Genomic DNA, 19,239 nt, shown 5'->3' on the forward strand with positions numbered 1-19,239 from the left:
AATGACCAAACAAATGTGAAACAACGTTAAGTGTCACAGAAGCACCTCGAGGCTCCCTGCAGCCACCACCCCCGGAAGAAATCTCTGCTGTTAGCGTGGTGCATTGCCTTCCAGTTGCTCTTCTGTCCATTGACATACTTAAGTGTGTATCTTCAGAACAGTATTTTTCAGTCTGTGGTTGAGTCTTAAAATCAGTTTAATGAGTCATGACCAGCATTTTGGGAAAAAAAGGGGGGGGAGTGGAATGGGATGAAAAGAAATAGAACAGGATAGAAAAAATTCAGAGTGCACTGCATGAAGTAAGGGCCCACTCAGTCATATAAACTGTGTATCTTACTGAGGGTCATTTCCAAAACGACTTTGAAAGCCACTGCTGTAGAAAATCTATAGTATTACCTCATGTTTTCCTTTCCTCTTTTGCAATAAATGGTGACACATCATAAGACCGTTTTACAATTTTTTAAAAAAATATTTGGGGGGGTAATTAGGCTAATTTATTTACTTATTTTCTTACTAGAGGTACTGGGGATTGAACCCAAGACTAATGCAGGCGAGGCATGCACTCTACCACAGAGCTATACCCTCCCCCATTACAGTTTTCATCTTCAGTATGTCACAAAGATTCTTCTTGTCAACACGCAGTTACAGCTCATTATTTATAACTGCTACTGAGCAGTATGATGTGTTCTGAATGCATCATAGTTTCTCAGCCACTTCTGGGAACTTAGCTTGCTTTAAATTTTGTTCTAAGTGATGCTACAGTGAGTATACATGCACATGCCGCATTGTGCATAAGCACAAGAAGTCTTTTAGAGTAAATGAGGAGAAATTAAATAGCTGAGTATAGATATTTCCTATATTAACAAATACACTCTATAGTGGATAAATCAATTTGCACTCTGACCAGAAGACAATCCATTTTTCTACAACTTGATCAACACTATTATCAAATGCTTCGATTCTGCAAATCTGATTTTGTTTTATTTTGCATTTATCTGAATGCTGATGAGGTTTACTGCACTTTGGTGAATTTTCTGTTTGGGTCCCAAGCTTCTTTTTTCTTACTGATTTGTAAATACTCTTTACATTGTCTGATTACTACTCCCTTTATTGTATTTTACACTTTACCTGTGTTTTTACCTAATCTGCTATTTCTTTTCAACTTAAAGGGCAGTTCCCAACCCCATTACCTAGACTACAGGCAATTTGTAATCTCGCCACCAAAACAGTGTCTCAGCTCCCTGCTGCTGCCGTATCATGACAAGACAGGATGTCATGACTACTTCAGCACTCTGGGCTGCTCTGGTAGGATTACTGAGATGTGAGTGATCACAGGGGTTAGAGTTGGGGAGAAAGAGTTAAATCTGAGACTGGTAGTGATGGGAGTCTGGCTGTAAAGTTTGCAAGTCCTCTTGATTTCCTGAACAACTTCAGCTAATACTGGGTAGGAGAATTATTATTCCTCCTTTTCTATCTTATTAAATCATTGCTCTTTTTTTATTCCCCATCCCAAAATGTGTATTTATTTAGGTCTTAATAATTTTAGGAAAGCAAAAATGATAAAAATTCACATAGATATCTTTTAAAATTTGTGTTCTTTAGTTAAATATTAGTAACTACCAAGATTGCAGCAAACGTTAGCCACATCATTTTGAGTTTTAAAGCATTCTCTCAATCTTTCAGTTTAGCACACTGAAAATACTATGCATCCTAAATACTCAAAAACATTGCAACCCGTGTTTACATAGACAATATTATTCTATTTTTATTAAAACAAACTTCTCTTAAAAAGACATCATAGAAGCTGACCATATTGCAATGTCAGATCTACAGAGTATGTCCATGATTCATATCTATGTGGTTCCTATTGCAAAAGATAGACAGTATTTGGTCTCATTAAAATTTAAATGAGATCCAAGTTTAAAATTGGAATACTCCATGTTCCTTTTATAGTTTTGTTAAAATAGTGAACCTTATTACGTTTTTAAAACTTAGAAGGAAAGTACGAAATTCACTGTAAGAGGCAATTTACTTAAAGTGTCAAAAATTGTATTTACTAGCATAAGCATGACATTAGACAGCCAGCATTTCCCTCTGGGGTGGCAGGAGGACCCGGAGGAAGACCAGTGCTTTGCTAGCATGGACTTGGGCAAGGTGCGGGGGAGGGTTTTACACATTTCATCTCATGTCATCCTAAGAACCGTTCTGAAGGGTAGTCATTTTTATCCTCATTTTATAGATGACTGAGATTAAGAGAATTGTCCAACCAAGACTGCAGAGCTGGGATATGAAACGAGGCGGCCCCTTAACACTACCCTGACTCAGCCTCCTGACTCAGCACTGGGAGACTGTGAAATCATGGACATTTCCTCAGGTTACTTCAAATATGAAATAATATTTATGCTCCTTCCCAGGCCTGAAATACTATTCCTCTTCTTAAAAGGGGTTGCTGTGTTTAACATGTTTTACCTGTACCTTTGAACATTTAATGGTCAAATCTTTTTGGAAAACAGGTACATGTAATAAACTGGAAGTGTGGGGTCTCTGCAGCTGTGCAGTGCACACCAGTCTGCCTTATCGTCTCATGGCACATTACGGTGGCCTAGTTGCCCATTCCTGGTGCTTTGAGGCATGATTTATATTATATATCCCATCTCCTGAAACTACAATTCACAACACAAGCCCAGAGCTGTTAAGTACTATAAGTTGAATAAAAGATGGATTACATACATTCCCCCAGTTGACCAAAGTGTAGTACCAGCCTATTTCTGAATTCTCTCTGCTAAGCGTTGGGAATTTTTGAACAACTAGGGAAGAGAGTTTCAAGCAGGAGCTCCTTGAAAAAGTAAAAAATATTTTCCCTTTGTGAATGGGGCCAAAACATACATGGGTTTCTCAATATGGGACGAACCACCCTGCTGAAAGACCATACAACCTTGTAAACTTAAGAACGTTGAACAGATTTGCTCTGGCCTCTTTTCTTTCCTTTTGTAAAATGCAATAAAGGAACTCAACTGTAGTTTAAATCTACAAATGCTCAGCAGTCAATCTCTGCACAACAGTGTGGAAGGCACCAGAAGTTGGGCCAAGAACACTGAACTCACAAGGGGTTCTCGGGAGGTCCACCTGGAGAACCACTGGATGGGGGACAGAGAGTTGATGCCAAAGTCCCATTTGAGAAGACCATGAAGAATGAGTACATTTTCAATAGGTGTATGACTGGGGTTTGGTGTGAGGGAAGGTCTATTTTAGTGGCAGCTTCTGAGTGAGAGGAAGTTCCAGCAAAGGACAGGAGTCAGCCAAGTGCCCAGTCTGTCCTGCGTTCAGGACCATGGAGAGGTACAGTCCTGGGTGAGCTGAAGGGGTAGTCAGGGGCCATATGAGACGGTGACCTCAGGCAAGATGATCTCATGAGAAGAGGCTGGAGCCGAAGCCAGGCCCGTGTGGAGCAGCACATGGTGACTGTGGGGAGCAGGAGCCCAGGAGGGGCTGAAGCTCCGACCTGAGTCACTGAGAGAATGACTCTCTTGGAGGAGAGTGGGGAGGAAGTGAGAGAGATGATGGCAGGAGTGGAGGTGGGGGGGGCATGGAATCCTTCCCAACACAGACCACCAGTAGCTCCACAGTAAGGAGAAATGATAAGCAAGAGACTCGACAGTCTGGGCCCAGTGCCCCCACCGCGTGCTCCCTGGCAGAACTTCCCATGGGACGGCAGGAAGCTGCATCAAAGCCTCAGCCCTTCTGTTTGGTATCTAGACAAGTGGGGGCACTGGGCAGATGGGTGGGGAGGGGGAGGATGGTCCAGAAGATGGTGTTATGCCCACCTCCAGCATAAAGGGGTTTTACTTCCTCTTAGTGAGTGCCAGCAAGGAACCGGTTAGAACCCAATGGTGTAACTGCATGGCAGTGACAAGGACCTAACTTGACATGACCCGGTGCTCACTGTAATATAATTGGCACTGCAGCTTAGGCCCCCCCATGGGTTTCTCTGTGTGTATCATGGGTAAGGACATGTGCAAAGGGGATAAACATGACTGGGCATTCCAGGGGCAAGAGCTGTCAATCAAAAGATCACCTCTAAGTGAGGGTAAAAGAGGAGGGACAAAGACCATTGCTATCTGCCCTTGGATCAGCCTGCCTCCTGTTCTTAGGGGTGTACTTTCCCTTCCCTAAATAAATCCTTTACAATCTTTTCTGCACAAACCACCATCTACCGTCTGTATTCTTAGCTTTCGAGTAATACAAGAACTGGGGTCTTTTCCCTGCCCCTTTGGGAGTAACACCTCCTTTCATTCCAGCCTCAGGAACTAGCTGTTTAAAGGCCAAAGAAGCAAGGCTGCTTTGAGGCCCTTCAATCTTGAATTCTGGCAGAATCATCTTTATACAATGGGCTGAATCTGTGCGTGTGTACGGATTAGGGTTTCCTCCAGTTCCAAACTCTGTGTCTTTCGTTATTTTTTTTCCAAAATATATCATCTGAGCATTTTTAAAGTTGCTAAGTCCCTTAAAATGACTACCTAGTACACATGGCAAGATGCTGTGTGGAACATTCACTGCTGTATTATTTCTCACACTCACTTTTGACCTCAGGAGACTCCCATCATCAAGAAGCAGAGCGTGAGGCTAGCACCTCCCCAAGACGGGGAGGAGAGAGGAGCCAGGGAACAGAGAGGGTACATTCCTGGGCTTTAAAAAGCAATGTCTAAGCAAAAGGCAGAGAGAGTCAACAGACCTACAGCTGAACAAACTCTTCTTCCTGCCCCTTCTGGGTAAGAGAAAGCTTCTCCGAGGAGGGAGGATGAAGGAACAAGGAGAAGAAAAGAGAGTGTCAGAAAAGATTCAAGTTCCAGCTCACTTTGGGCCAAGCCAGGGGTGGGGGCAGTGAGAAGGGGAGAGTGGCTGATGGGATTCTCTCTAAGTCTGGGGGTTCAAGAGTGGTAAGTCTGGGGCCTGGTCCCCACAGGGAATTCTGGGGGGTCAGCCATGCAGAAGTGCCCTGTGTCATATGACACGGGATGGAACAGGGCAGTAAAGATGGCTTCCTGGGGTGTCAGAGCAGCAGGGCTCTGCTCAGCTCCCACATCTCCACGTCTGGAGAGGTGGGGAAGAACAGGCCAGACCTCCCAGGCCCTGGGGAGGTGAATGGACAGAGTAAGTGCTACAGAGGTCCTGCCTTCATGTAAAGGGGACACAGGCCCGAATGGAAACGTGGGCTGTGATTTGCCTGTAGGCTAACTGATTATGTTTTCTGATGTGTGAAATAGGGTCTCAATAGAAAAATTAAGTTCAGTTTTGGGGAAATGTTTTACAGACAGGTTTATTTTTTCCCCCCCGAATTTGTGATCAAAAAAGAACATATGCATCTGGTTTAGTTCATATCGCCTGGCCCCTGCCAGGCCTAGTTTTTCCTGGGATATGCTACCATCACTAACAGAGTCGTACTGGCTCCCGTTATTCCTACTAGAGGGAACTTTTTTCTCTGAAAGTCAGTTCTCTTGAAGAAGCTCAGAATTCTCCAGGAGAAAATATTGTGGTGGGAAAATACTACGTTCAGCACTACAGATGCAAAAGCTAACCAAGCTACGGGAGTTTGGCAGTGCACAAAGTACTGCTGTATCACCACAGCATGAGCCAGAAGTGCGCATTTACAGGTCAACACAGGCAAGATCACGTTCCAACACAGCCACCTGGCCCTCTAAGAGAACAGTTCCCACCTTTGTTCACACAGAAAATGATGCTCATGCACTAGATACAGTCTTGGGAGCATGTCCAGGGTTTGACAAAATTCTCTCCTCCCCAACACTTTTTTTTCCCCCAGAACATTCAGGCAATACACGACCCTAGCTGTTGGTTATGCATAATGGAATGAAGTCTGGTTTGCAGATGAGGACATCGAAGTGGAAGGGGCTGGTACCAGTTTTTTATGACTTGATAAAGCAACCAATAGTCCAAGTTTACCTGCAGCATTTAAAAATGTATGACTTCTATAATATGGAGAAAAACCATTTTGTATTAAGATGAAACAAAACAAAGACTTTGGCTTTTTTATTTGAAAGTGAGATAATTCATAGATAGTAACCCAAATTTTCCCATATGCATCACAGTGTATTCTCTAGTATTAGTAGAAACTAATCATTCTTTATAGGGAAACTTTAGCATTCACTGACAACAATTAAGATGCTATATATATATAATATATAATATATATTTTATATATTTATGTATTACTTTAAATAAAAATACATGAATCAGTAAATTTTTAAAAATTAGACAGTATTACAAACTGTAGGTCTAAGAAATATATTACATGTGAACTGTGCTAAATGGTTTGTTTAAATATCCAGAGATCGCTGACATCAAGCCAAGTCTCAAACCCAACACTCCCTTCATTAAAAGCAATTTCTATTAGGAGTCACAACAGAACTTGAAATTGCTTATCTATGTATGTGTTCTGTTCTCACTACTATAAAGCCAATCAACAATCATTTTAGCTTCATGATTATGTTATGAACTTACCTTATGCCAAAATAGCAGGCGTAGAGCATGGTCAACAGATAGTTTTGAACATCTTAATAACAAAGCCATCTATTTTTCGCATCTATGCTGATGGTGTAAATGGCCCCAAACTGTCAGTAACTCTTCCAAAGCACATTTAATAAATGTGGAGACACGGACTAATATTACAGTAAATCAATTCACATCTCCTATGTTCACTATACCTGTTAACTCTATAAAAAAATGTGAATTAAGGAAGCCAAAGTGAAAACAGTACCCAGAAATAATTCTGAATTAACCAAAGTAGTAAAATAGAACATTATACTCGAGAGTCATACACTCATACATATGTTTAAAGCACAATCACTAATTTTTTTCCCTGAATTGTCCAGGTTTAGCTACAAACTTACTATTACTGGTGAACTTTGGTCCTCTTTAACAGAAATTAGAAATATTAATTCACATACTTTTTTTCTCAAACCATTACTGTACAATTTTATATCTTAAGAATCCATAATTTTTACATTCCTTGAGAAACAATATATAATATTGTTTTAATCAAATTTACTAACTGTAAAGAAGTATCTGTGTCAGAGTAAAGGAGATAAGAAAAAGATACGCTTTACTCTCTTGTATCATTATGTGTAGGGCTCACATAAGTATGTATGTAAAACACAATTACTACTTTTTGTTAGTAGGTATGCACTGTCAGCCTCAAAATTCAACTGGCTAACATTCCTACCAAAGCAAAAATGCAGCTTTTAGAAAAACAAACTACACTAGCTCATTAAATAAGTGAACACAGAAAGCATTTAGACTCTGTTAACTTGCCAAACTAATAATGGTGGAAAATGAAACAAAACTCTCCTGCTCTTTGTAGGAAAATTACCTCCCAAGCATCATTCAGACATTTCAGGCCCAACCATCAACCTTCTCCACCCACGTGCATCTGACATCAACTTGACCTAACGGGTACTACCATGGTGTCTGAGACTGCGAAGAATCACAGCAGGGAGGCTGTGGGCCTGCCACCCTGTCACTACCTCGGCCTCTAGCTCCTTAACATGGGCCCTGAGCATGAGGGGTGGCACTTTCAGAAGCAGGTCAAGAGGCAGCAAAGCTGAAGAAATAAAAGGGGGAAAGATATGAGACTTTAACATACAATACATTGAATTTCAGGGAGCTATGGATGATTTTACTGCCTCCAACACTAAATTACCTGGTCTTGGTCTTGATCCTATTCCACCAGTGAAGTCTCTGAAAACAGAATTAGAAGGATTTATTCGACTTGGATTGTGACTAACATTTACTGAAAACCTATACCCCACTATGGTTCACGTGTGAACATAAAGGTACTTTTCTCTGAGGAGGCTCTCAAGAGTTCAATAAAGAGTGAAAATAAACATATTTGAAACCAGAGCAGAGCAGACACTCTATGACCAAGGCCTCTTCCTGCCACAGTTGTTCATAAGCTCTAAGAATGATTCCGAGCCTAAACCTTACTACCTTGAGTGATTTTCTTGTCACATTTAAAATCAAAACAACTCATTTTGTATTAGAAAGAAATGACATTTAAAATTTTACATGTAATATTTTCCATGCTTTAGTTCTGCTGTCTTGAAGAAGAAATTATCACTATTCCTATAAAATGAGATGAGTTTTGCATTTAAGATGACTATATTTTTCCTTAATTCCCCAGTGTTATTAACATCATTCATTTGCCCTACCCTAAAATTCTCGATTTCCTGATCATTTTGCAACTTGTCAGCGCCTTCCACCTAGTGGAAGAGGCATTAGACCCTACAAAGGGGAGCCATGAATAAACTTCAACCTTGTTTTTTTCTCTACTGTAATCAAGTCAATTTATTTTTCTTTTTAAAATTTTTAATAGACTTTATTCTTTTACAGCAATTTCAGGTTCACAGCAGAATTGAACAAAATACAGAGCTCACACATTGCCCTCCCCACCCACACGTATATACCCCCCTTCCCTCAATATCCCTCATCAGTGAGGCATATTTGGTACAGTCGATGAATGAACATGGGCACATTATTTTCAACCAAAGTCCATAGTTTACATCAGGGTTCACTCTTGATGTTGTACATTCTATGGGCTTTGACAAATTCATAATCACATGTAGCCACCACTATAGTATCATACAGAATAATTTCATTGCCCTAAAATCCCTTGTGCTCCATCTATTCATTCCTCCCTCCCTCCCTCTCCCCAGACCCCTGGAAACCAGGATCTTTTTATCGTTTCTGTAGCTGTGCCTTTTCCAGGATATGATTTGGTTGGAATCATACAGTTTGTAGCCTTTTCAGACTGGTAGAGCCACTTTCTTATCAGTTTTTTTTTTTTTTTTAGTGAGAGAAGAATCACCTATGCCCTGACAAGTTATGAGAAACATATTTCAACTTAATGCAATGCAACAAAGGTGCATCAAATATCTGAGTGGAGTGGCAGATGCCTACACAAGCAGTGCACTGAACCTCTGTCCATATATGGACCACATCTGCTTCAGCTCTCCACTCCTCTGGGGCAAAGGGCCTGTGCAGGGAGGAGGGAAAAAAATGCACTTACAGGAAGAGAGCCAGCCTAAGCTTGACCCTCAGGACTTCTGCTATGGCAACTTGGGAGCGGACCCCACCCCTAACAGGGCAGTGATGGCCACTGAGCCAAGAGGAAGTCCTGCCTCAGATCTGGTGCCAGCTCTAGCTCTTCCATCTCCAGCCCCACCTCCTACCAAGGTGATAGCTACCAGTACACCCTGAGGAAAGGGGTGAGTTGCAACAACATCAAATCCAGCTCTCCCACAAGAGGCCCTGGGCACATGCAGTTTGCATGGGGATGGTCCCACACAAGAACACCCATTTCAAGACTGCAGTGGATAACTGTCTCATCTCAGTTTGTTGAGGCAGAGAGAAAGTTAAGCAAACTAAAAAGTCAGAGGAACTACTCTCGATTAAAAAGCAAAAGGAACCCTGTGAAAATAAATAATGAAACAGAAATAAACACTAAATCAGATATAGAATTCATATGTAGGTAATAAAAAAGTTAACTGAATAAAGGAAAATAATTGATTTCAACACTGAACATTTTAACAAGAAATTAGAAAATATAAAAAAAAAGACTCAACCAGAAATGAATGACTCAATAGCTTAAATAAAAAAACACACCAGAAGAAATAAACAACAGACTTAGTGATACAGAAGACACATAAATGATCTGGAAGACAGAATAATGGAAATCACTGGATCAGACAGCAGGAAGAAAAACACATTTTAAAGAAGAGTGTAATTTAACAGATCTCTAGTATAAAATTAAGGATTCCAACTTTCACATTATAGGGGTTCCAGAAGGAAGGGGGGGATCAAAAAATACTTGAGGAACTTATAGCTGAAAACTAAAAGAGTGAACAGATATTTAGGTACAGGAGCACACAGAGTCTCAAACGAGATGAAACGAAACACCAAAACATAGCATAACTAAAATGGCAAAAGTTAAAAATAGAGTTTTCTAAAGGTAGCAAGAGAAAAACAGTTGTATACAAGGGAATACCCATAAGGCTATCAGCTAATTCTCTGCAGAAATTTTGCAGGTCAGAAGAGAGTGGCATGATATATCTAATGTACTGAAAGGGAAAAACCTGCAACCTAGGGTACTCTGCCCAGCAAGATTATCATTTAGAATAGAAGGAGAAATAAAAAAACTTCTCAGACAAGCAAAAACTGTAAGAATTCAGTAATACTAAACCTACCCTAAAAAAAATGTTGAAGGGTCATTTCTAAATGGAAAAGATGCAAGAATCCACCAGAAAAGGAAAATCACAATAGGGAAGGCAAATAAACAAAAGGATTGATGATACTTAAATAAGACAGTACAACACAGATTCAAAAAAAATAAATTATTTTTGTGAAAGCAATTATAACTACAATTAACAGCAAAAGGATAAACACGAATATGTAAACTAGGACACCAAAATACATAATTTGGGGATAGGGTGGTAAAAATGTAGATCTTTTAGAATGTGTTTGAATTCACATGACCATCAGTTTAAAAAAAGTAGATACAGTTATGGGTCAACAAACTTGAAAACCAGGGTAACCACTAAATGAAAACATACAGAAGATTCACAAAAACCAAAAAGAAAGGACTCAAGCATAATACAAAATGAAACCATCAAACCATAAAAGGAAAAACAAAATGAAGAAATGATGAAAGAAGAATTACAAAGTCAAACAGAAAACAGGGTTTAACATGAAAAAAGCACATACCTATCAACAATTACTATAATGGCAATCGATTAAATGCTTCAATCAAAAAATATACAGTGGCAGATTAGATTCTTTAAAAAGGACCAACAATATGCTGCCTACAAGGGACTCACTTCAGGGTGAAAACCATACAGACTGAAAGTGAGGGGATGGAAGAAGGTATTTCATGCAAATAGAAACTACAAGACAGTGAAGGTAGCGATACTTATATCAGACAAAACAGGCTTTAAAACAAAGTTCATAAAGAAAGGCAAAGAAGGATATTACACAATGGTAAGGGGTCAATAAAAGAAGAGGATATTATACTTGTTCTGCTATATAGACCCAATTAAAGAACATCCAAATACAAATACTAAAAACATATACTAACAGACATAAAGGGAGAAATGGACAAGAAAACAATAACAGAAGACTTTAACACCCCACTGACATCAATAGACAGACCTTCCAGACATAAAATCAATAAGGCAACAGAGGGCCTAAAGGACAAAATAAGCCAGTTGGACTTAACTGATATCTTCAGGGCACTATGTCCAAAAAAGCCCAGAATACACATTCTTTTCAAGACTGCATGGAACATTCTCTAGAATAGACCAAATATACTAGGTCACAAAATAAGCCCCAACAAATTTAAGAGGATAGAAATTGCAAGCATCTTTTCTGACCACAACAGTATGAAACTAGAAATCAACCACAGAAAGAAAGACAACGGGAAAAAATGAACACATATACACTAGATAGCATTCTACTACAAAACCAATGGGTCAATGATGAAATCAAAGAAGAAATCAGAAAATACCTCGAGACAAATGACAATGAAACACAACCTCACAAAATCTCTGGGATGCAGCAAAAGCAGTTCTAAGAGGGAAGTTCATTGTAATGTAGGATTTCCACAAAAAAAAAGGAAAAATCTCAAACAACCTAATATACCATGTAAAAGAATTAGAAAAAGAAGAACAAACAAAACCCAAAGTCAGTATAAGGAAGGAAAGAGTAAAGATCAGAGAGGAAATAAACAAAATAGAGATGAAAAAAAAATACAAAGATCAATAAAACCAAGAGCTAGGTTTTTGAAAAGCCAAACCAAATGAACAAGCCTCTAGACCAGCTCACCTAGAAGAAAAGGGAGAGGACCCAAATAAAATAAGAAATGAAAGAGGAGAAACAACAACTGATACCACAGAAATAGGAAAAAAAACTGTAAGAAAATACTACAATAGTTACATGCCAACAAATTAAACAACCTAGAAGAAGTGGGTAAGTTTTTAGAAACAGCCTGCCAAAACTGAGTCAAAGAGAAACAGATTAATTTGAATAGACCAATCAGTAGAAGTGAAATACAATCTGTAATAAAAACAAAACTCCCTGAAAGCAAAATCCAGGGCTGAACAGCTTCACTGGGAAATTCTACCAAATAAACAAAGAAGAACTTATATTTATCCTTCTGAAACTTTTCCAAAAGATTGAAGAGGAGGGAACACTCCCAAAGTCATGCCACGAAGCCACCATCATTCTCATACTAAAACCAGACAAAGACTACAAAAATAAAGAAAATTATAGGCCAGTATTTTTTTATGAATATAGATACAAAAATCCTCAACAAAATATTAGCAAACTGAATCCAACAGAAAGAGGATCATACACCATGATCAAGTTGGATTCATTCCCAGGATGGTTCAACATACACAAATCAATCAATGTGATACAGCACATTAACAAAAGACAAAAACCACATGATCATCTCAATAGATGCAGAAAAAGCATTTGATAAAATTCAACATCCGCTGATGACAACTCTCACCAAAGCAGGTATAGAGGGAACAAATCTCAACATAATAAAAAGCCATTTACAACAAACCCAGAGCCAACACTACACTCAACAGTGAAAAGTTGAAAGCCTATCACTAAATTCAAGGAACAAGATGAGGATGCCCATTCTCACCACTTCTACTCAACATAGCATATAAAGTCCTTGCCACGCCAGTCAGACAAGAAAAACAAACAAATGTATCCAAATTGGAAGGGAGGGGGTAAAACTCACTATTTGTGGGTGACATGGTACTCTATATAGAGAAACCTGAAGACTCCACACAAAAATCATTAGAACAAATGAATTCAGCAATGTAGTAAGGTACAAGATTAATATACGGAAATCTGTTGCACATCTTTACACTAACAATAAAATAGCAGAAAGAGAAAGTGAAAAAACAATACCGTTTAAAATCACACCAGAGTATATATCTGGAGGGAACTCTAATGCAAAAAGATACATGCCCACCAATGTTCATAGCAGCACTGTATACAACAGTCAAGACATGGAAGCAGCCTAAATGTCCATCAACAGATGACCAGATAAAGAAGTCGTGGTATATTTATGCAATGAAATACAACTCTGCAATAAAAAAAAATAAAATAATGCCATTTGCCAGCAACATGGATGGACCTAGAGATCATCATTCTAAGTGAAGTAAGCCAGAAAGAGAAAAGAAAAATACAGTATGATATTACTTATATGTGGAATCTAAACAAAAAAAGAAAAAAGGACACTACAAACTCATCTACAAAACAGAAACAGACTTGCAGACTTAGTAAACATTCTTCTGGTTACTGGGGAAAGGGGGTGGGAAGGAATAAATTTGAGGGTTTGAGATTTACAAATGCTAGCCACTGTATATAAAAATAGACTTTAAAAAAGTTTCTTTTGTATAGCACAGGGAACTATGTTCAATATCTTGTAATAATGCTTAATGGAAAAAAATTAAAATGAATATATGTACATATATGCATGACTGGGACATTGTCCTGTACACCAAAGATTCACATTGTAATTGATTGTACTTCAATGAAAATAAAATAAAATCACACCAGATTATAAAATAGAATAAAATATAGCTAGGTATAAACTTAACCAAGGATGTGAAAGATCTATATGCTAAAAACCATAAAGCACTGATAAAGGAAATGCAAGATGATACAAAGAAATGGAAAGATATCCTATGTTCTTAGATTGGAAAAATTAATATTGTCTAAGGGCTGTACTACCCAAAGCATTCTACATATTTATTGTGATCCCTACTGAAATACTCAGAACGTATTTCACGGAACTAGAACAAATAAACCTAAAATTTGTGTGGAATCACAAAAGACCCAGAATTATCAACGCAATCCTGAGGAAAAAGAAGAAAGCTGGAGGCATAATCCTTCTAGACTCCAGACAATACTACAAAACTTCAGTAATCAAAACAGCCTGAAATTAGCACAAAAACAGACATACAGCTCAATGGAACAGAATAGAGAGCCCATAAATAAATCCACAATTGAGAAAAGAGTGGTGCTGGGAAAACTGGACAGCTACATGTAAAAGAATGAAATCAGAACAATCCCCCAGACCATGCATAAAAATAAACTCAAAGTGACTTAAAGACATAAATATAAGGCATGATACCAAAAAATTCCTAGAAGAGAACATAGGCAGAATACTCTTTGACATAAATTGTAGCAATATCTTTTTGGATCTGTCTCCTAAGGCAAAACAAAGAAAAGTAAAAATAAACAAGGAACATGATCAAACTTAAACGCTTTTGTCCAGCAAAGGAAACCACAGACAGACAAAATGAAAAGACAGCCTATGAAATGGAATGGGAGAAAATATTTGCAAATGATATGACCAACAATGGGTTAATATCCAAAATATACAAAAAGCTCGTAATACTCAGCATTTTTTAAAAAGCACAAACAACCCAATTAAAAACAGGAAGAGACCAGAATAGACATTCTTCCTAAGGAGATATTCAGATGGCCAACAGGCACATGAACAGATGCTCAACACCGTTAATCATCAGACAAATGCAAATCAAAACCACCATGAGATATCACCTCGCACCTATCAGAATGGCCATTATCAAAAAGTCTACAAATAACAAATGTTGGACAGGATGTGGAGAAAAGGGAAACTTCATAAATGTTTTTAGGAATGTAAATTGGTGCAGCCCCTATGGGAAACAGTATGGAGGTTCCTCAAAAAGCTAAAAATAGAACTACCATGTGATACAACAGTTCCATTCTTGGGTATGTATCCAGAAAAAAAAACATTGAAAAGATACATGCATCCCAATGTTGAAAGGAACAGTATTTGCAATAGCCAAGCAATCCATCAACAGATGAATGGATTAAGAAGATATGGGGGGTGTGTGTGTGGGGGGGTGTTTATTCACATATATGAATATTATTCAGCCATAAAAAAGAATGGAATTCTGCCACTTGCAGTAACATGCATGGATGTGGAAAATATTATGCTTAATGAAATAAGTCAGATACAGAGGGACAAATACTGTATGCTACCCTTTTACGTGGGATCTAAAATATAATATAAACATTTATGTAAAACAGAAACAGACTCACACATATGAAAAACATACTAGTGGTTACCAAAGGGGAAAAGGAAAGAGGAGGGGTAAATTAAGGGAATGGAATTAAGAGATACAAACCTCTATGTATAAAATATACAATAAGGACATATTGTATAGCACAGGGAATTACAGATATTATCTTGCAATAACTTGAGAAGTAGTACAACCTACAAAAATACTGAATCACTATGCCTTACAGCTGAAACTAACACAATATTGTAAATCAAGTGTACTTCACTTAAAAAGATACTTTGTTTAAGAAAAAATGTGCTACTGGGTATGTGTGAAATAGACCTCTCTGGCTAGGCTGAGTTGCTTTCAACTTTGCTGCCCCTTCATAGAATTCTAAGTTACTCTTTAAGAAACTTCAGGGAATCTTTAAAAATAACTATCACATATTCATTCATTCAAAAATATTTAGTAAGCGCCCACTGTGTGTAGGCAGTATGCTAGACACTGGAGATGGGGTGGTGAAAAGAAACAGTTTCTATAATCTTGGAAGTTACAAGATTGCACAGGTCGAGCAGAAAAACTGTTCATATCTCTGGGAATTATATCACAGATCACAAGTAAACAGTTATCTGTAATTTCAAAATAGATCAAACTCTTAATCAGAAAGGACAACTTTTAACGATAAAGTTGTTTGGTCCACAAGGGTGGACAAAAGATGGAAATTATGCACAGCCTGAGGACAGTCTGCCTCTAGACTGGACCAGATTGAATGTTTATGTCCAATATAACATTACGGCTATAGAGGGTAGTTTCCATGACAACGCAAGCTAGAAAAGATAGAAATGGTTTAACACAAAGAAGACATTCCAGAATCGTTTTATGGTGAAAAAGCTTATCATAATGAAGCTTGTGTCCTCTGAAAGTTTTGAAATGGGCATTGACCAACAGCACTTCAGACTGATAAAACAGAATTTCAGAGAAATGGAAGGTTACAAAAATTCTGAAAGGTCATCACTTCCAACTCTCTTCAGCCCTGGTGCGACTTATGCAGAATTCATAAGCCACACCAGAAACTGAAGCCCTGACTATGAGTGTTAGCCTACGACTCCCACCCTAGACCACTCCATGTAAGGTGGCAATTGGAGGTACTAGCTTTGTAATGTTTAAAACCAAGTTTGCAATGATTGTTTCAATGGGAGGTAGATTATCTGGATAATTTTCTTGTCAGGGGAGTCTTGGGCATGAAGGAGATGGAATCTAGAACTTGATACCTCATAAATTCTTTCAAATATCTCTCCAAAACAAGGAAATATTTTCACATGCATTGTGAGTGCAGCACATCATTTAATTCAATCTTGTAAAGCAGTCAACACACTAACGCTGATAAAAAGAAGAGACATTTAACCTTATGAAATGAGAGTCGTGGCTTACACATTAAGATGATGCAACCACACCATCTGAGCTAACTAGGGTTTTAGAGCAGGAGAGTCTCTTTCAGGTGGTGATGCTCATAAACACATCCCGTGTGAAGAAGTGACACTATGGAGAGTTGCCTTCTCCGGCTCAGTAAGGGCCTCTTATCCACCTATAACGTTAATGGAGCTGGTACCACTACAGGAAGGGGTATGGCACTCCTGTGGCTCTCCACCTGTCCTCCACTGACAGCTAGAAACTAATAAGCAATAAGCCAGGGAATTTTAGAACTGTCACAGAAAAGGAATACAACGGTCTTACTGACAGTAAATTGTTGTTGTAAAACTGCTTGATTGTGACATTGGCGGATAGGCCAGGTCAATTCTGGCAAGTATTTATTCAACTTAAATGAAACTAGATCTGGGCTTTGAAAAAGGAGTTGAGGGGAGAGAACAGCAGCAACTCAAAATAAGCAAGGCTTCTGCTACCGAGAGGCCAGATCCCAAGGTCCTGAGGTTACACAAGGACTTTCGAGTCACATGTATGATACTGGATGGACACAAACGTTCACAGTCATCTTTATACACAAAGCCTGGAGTCAGGCACACACCCTTGAATACAGTTATGCATACCCTGATTTGCCAAAGAAGCTGTGAACCGCAGGCATCTCTGATACCCCAACTATCCCATGTCTCAAACCAGCCTGCCCGTGCTACCCTGTTTCCTTGGCAACAGGATGCAAACATGCATGGAAAAATCTTACTGCCTGAGCAACAGGATCTTTAAAAAGGTCTTAATCTGTGACTATGGCAAAGGCTGTAGGTTTAAGCCAGTAGGTAAGGTTTTAGTCATATTACAGAGAGAGACACAGAATTTACGCTAAGATAACAGTCATTTATCTATTAAATGACAAGTATTTGTGACCTGGGGAATGCAAAGATGGGCCAGCCATAGTCTGGTTTCTGCCAGCACATGGTAATAAACACTAATTGATGAATCAACTGATGTTCTTAAGAGGATCATAGTACAGTGACCAAAGCTTACTGGGACTTGAGTGCATGTATTAAAGAGGCTGCAGCCTCTGTGTGTATTACCAAATTTTACTCTGTAGGATAATTTCTTGTAAATTGAAATAAAGTGCTATGATACACTGAATTAGAACTATCAACACATATATCAACTAAGTGAGACTATAAAACCCAGACAAACTGATAAAGACCAAGCCCATTTGTAATTTTCCCCCAGCAAAGTGAGGCAGGAAATTTTACACCATTTAGATCATGGAAAATGATTAAAGTTGTAAATTTCAAAGACCATCCTAATTGTTGAACTTTTAAGCACTTTTTTCATGACACAGACATCAACTCAGCTTTTGGTTAACTCTGTCTATATGCAAATAAAAAATCAAGTAAACATTAACAATAAGGATATTTATTCCACATAATTATTGTAAAATAGATAATATTTTGTGCTCATTAAGACTTTGACCATGAAAAGTCAATTCCATTTTCCTACTTAACTTCTTCTAATTTTGGAGATGTACATATCGAAATAAAAGATGATTTCCACAAATACTATAATTAACTTCAACATGTGAGTTCAAATCTCTCAAACTGGGAGTGTAAAAATGGTACAACCGCTTTAGAAAATACTTTGAGTTTCTTAAAAAGTTAAGCATACACCTACATACGACCCAGCCATTTCACTTATAGGTATTTACCCCAAAGGAAAAAAGTGTATGTCCATACAAACACAAGCGTTCATAGCAGCTTTATGTGTAATAGCCAAATACTGGAACTCAAATGTCCATTAACAGATGAACGGATAAACAACCCATGGTATAGCCACACAATGGACTAATACTTAACAGTGAAAAGGAATGAACTGTTGATACACAAAACAACACAGACAGATTTTGAAATAATCATCCTGACTACAAGAAGTCCAGACAAATGGCAGTATGTACTATATAATTCCATGTTTATTAAATTATAAAACACAAACCAATCCACAGTGCAGCAAGCAGACCAGTGATTGCCTGGGGTGGGGGGTGAGCAGCAGGAGCAAAGGGGACAAATGGGCACCAGGACACTGTTGGATGGATATGTTCACTATCTTAATTGTGATTTCACAGGATGTGCATACTCAGAACATCTATTTTCACACTTTAAATAAGCGCAGTTTATTTTGTGTGAATTTTACCTCTTTGAAGCTGTTGAAACCAAGTAATTTCTCCCATTCTCATTCAAAACATTTATTCAAAAAGACCATCAAAAGATCTGCGTGCATTCATTAAAAGCAATATTATAAGAAACATACCATTAAGTTAATTTTCATCTGCCTTTTGTTACTTAATGGATGGAACTTAAAAGTAAGGGAGATGAAGTTATCTTACAGTCCTGTATCTTTAGGAGTGCTAACCAGTTAGCCCTCAAGAGAGTATGAGTGACTGTAGTTAAATCAGCTACTCGGTGACAACTCAAATTGATAAAAATCTGTAGGAGTATCCCAAGGGACACTATTTACAACTCTGCAATCACATGTGAAGAATAAAGATGTAAAATCAAATCTCTGTTCTTGCAAACCAAAGGCATAACTAAAAGCAAATTAACCTGAGTGAATACTGAATGACCTGTTTATTGTCAGGAAAAGTGGGTGACCTGGAAGTTCTCCACGGGCTACTCATATA

General features: G+C 38.3%; 1 protein-coding gene across 1 annotated transcript in view; it reads right to left on the bottom strand.

The window, feature by feature from the left end:
- LOC140686630 (serine/threonine-protein kinase Nek10-like) overlaps positions 1–19,239 on the bottom strand; it is a 69,104-nt gene that overhangs the window by 24,517 nt on the left and 25,348 nt on the right. Inside the window, exons 8-9 of the mRNA XM_072940836.1 lie at positions 7,715–7,752; positions 7,475–7,615 (exon numbers count right to left, since the gene is read on the bottom strand). Of these exons, the coding sequence (XP_072796937.1) occupies positions 7,475–7,615; positions 7,715–7,752 (179 nt within the window). The remainder of the gene's footprint in view (positions 1–7,474; positions 7,616–7,714; positions 7,753–19,239) is intronic.

The sequence above is a fragment of the Vicugna pacos genome, chromosome 17, assembly GCF_048564905.1.
Source record: "Vicugna pacos chromosome 17, VicPac4, whole genome shotgun sequence".
NCBI lineage: Eukaryota > Metazoa > Chordata > Mammalia > Artiodactyla > Camelidae > Vicugna > Vicugna pacos.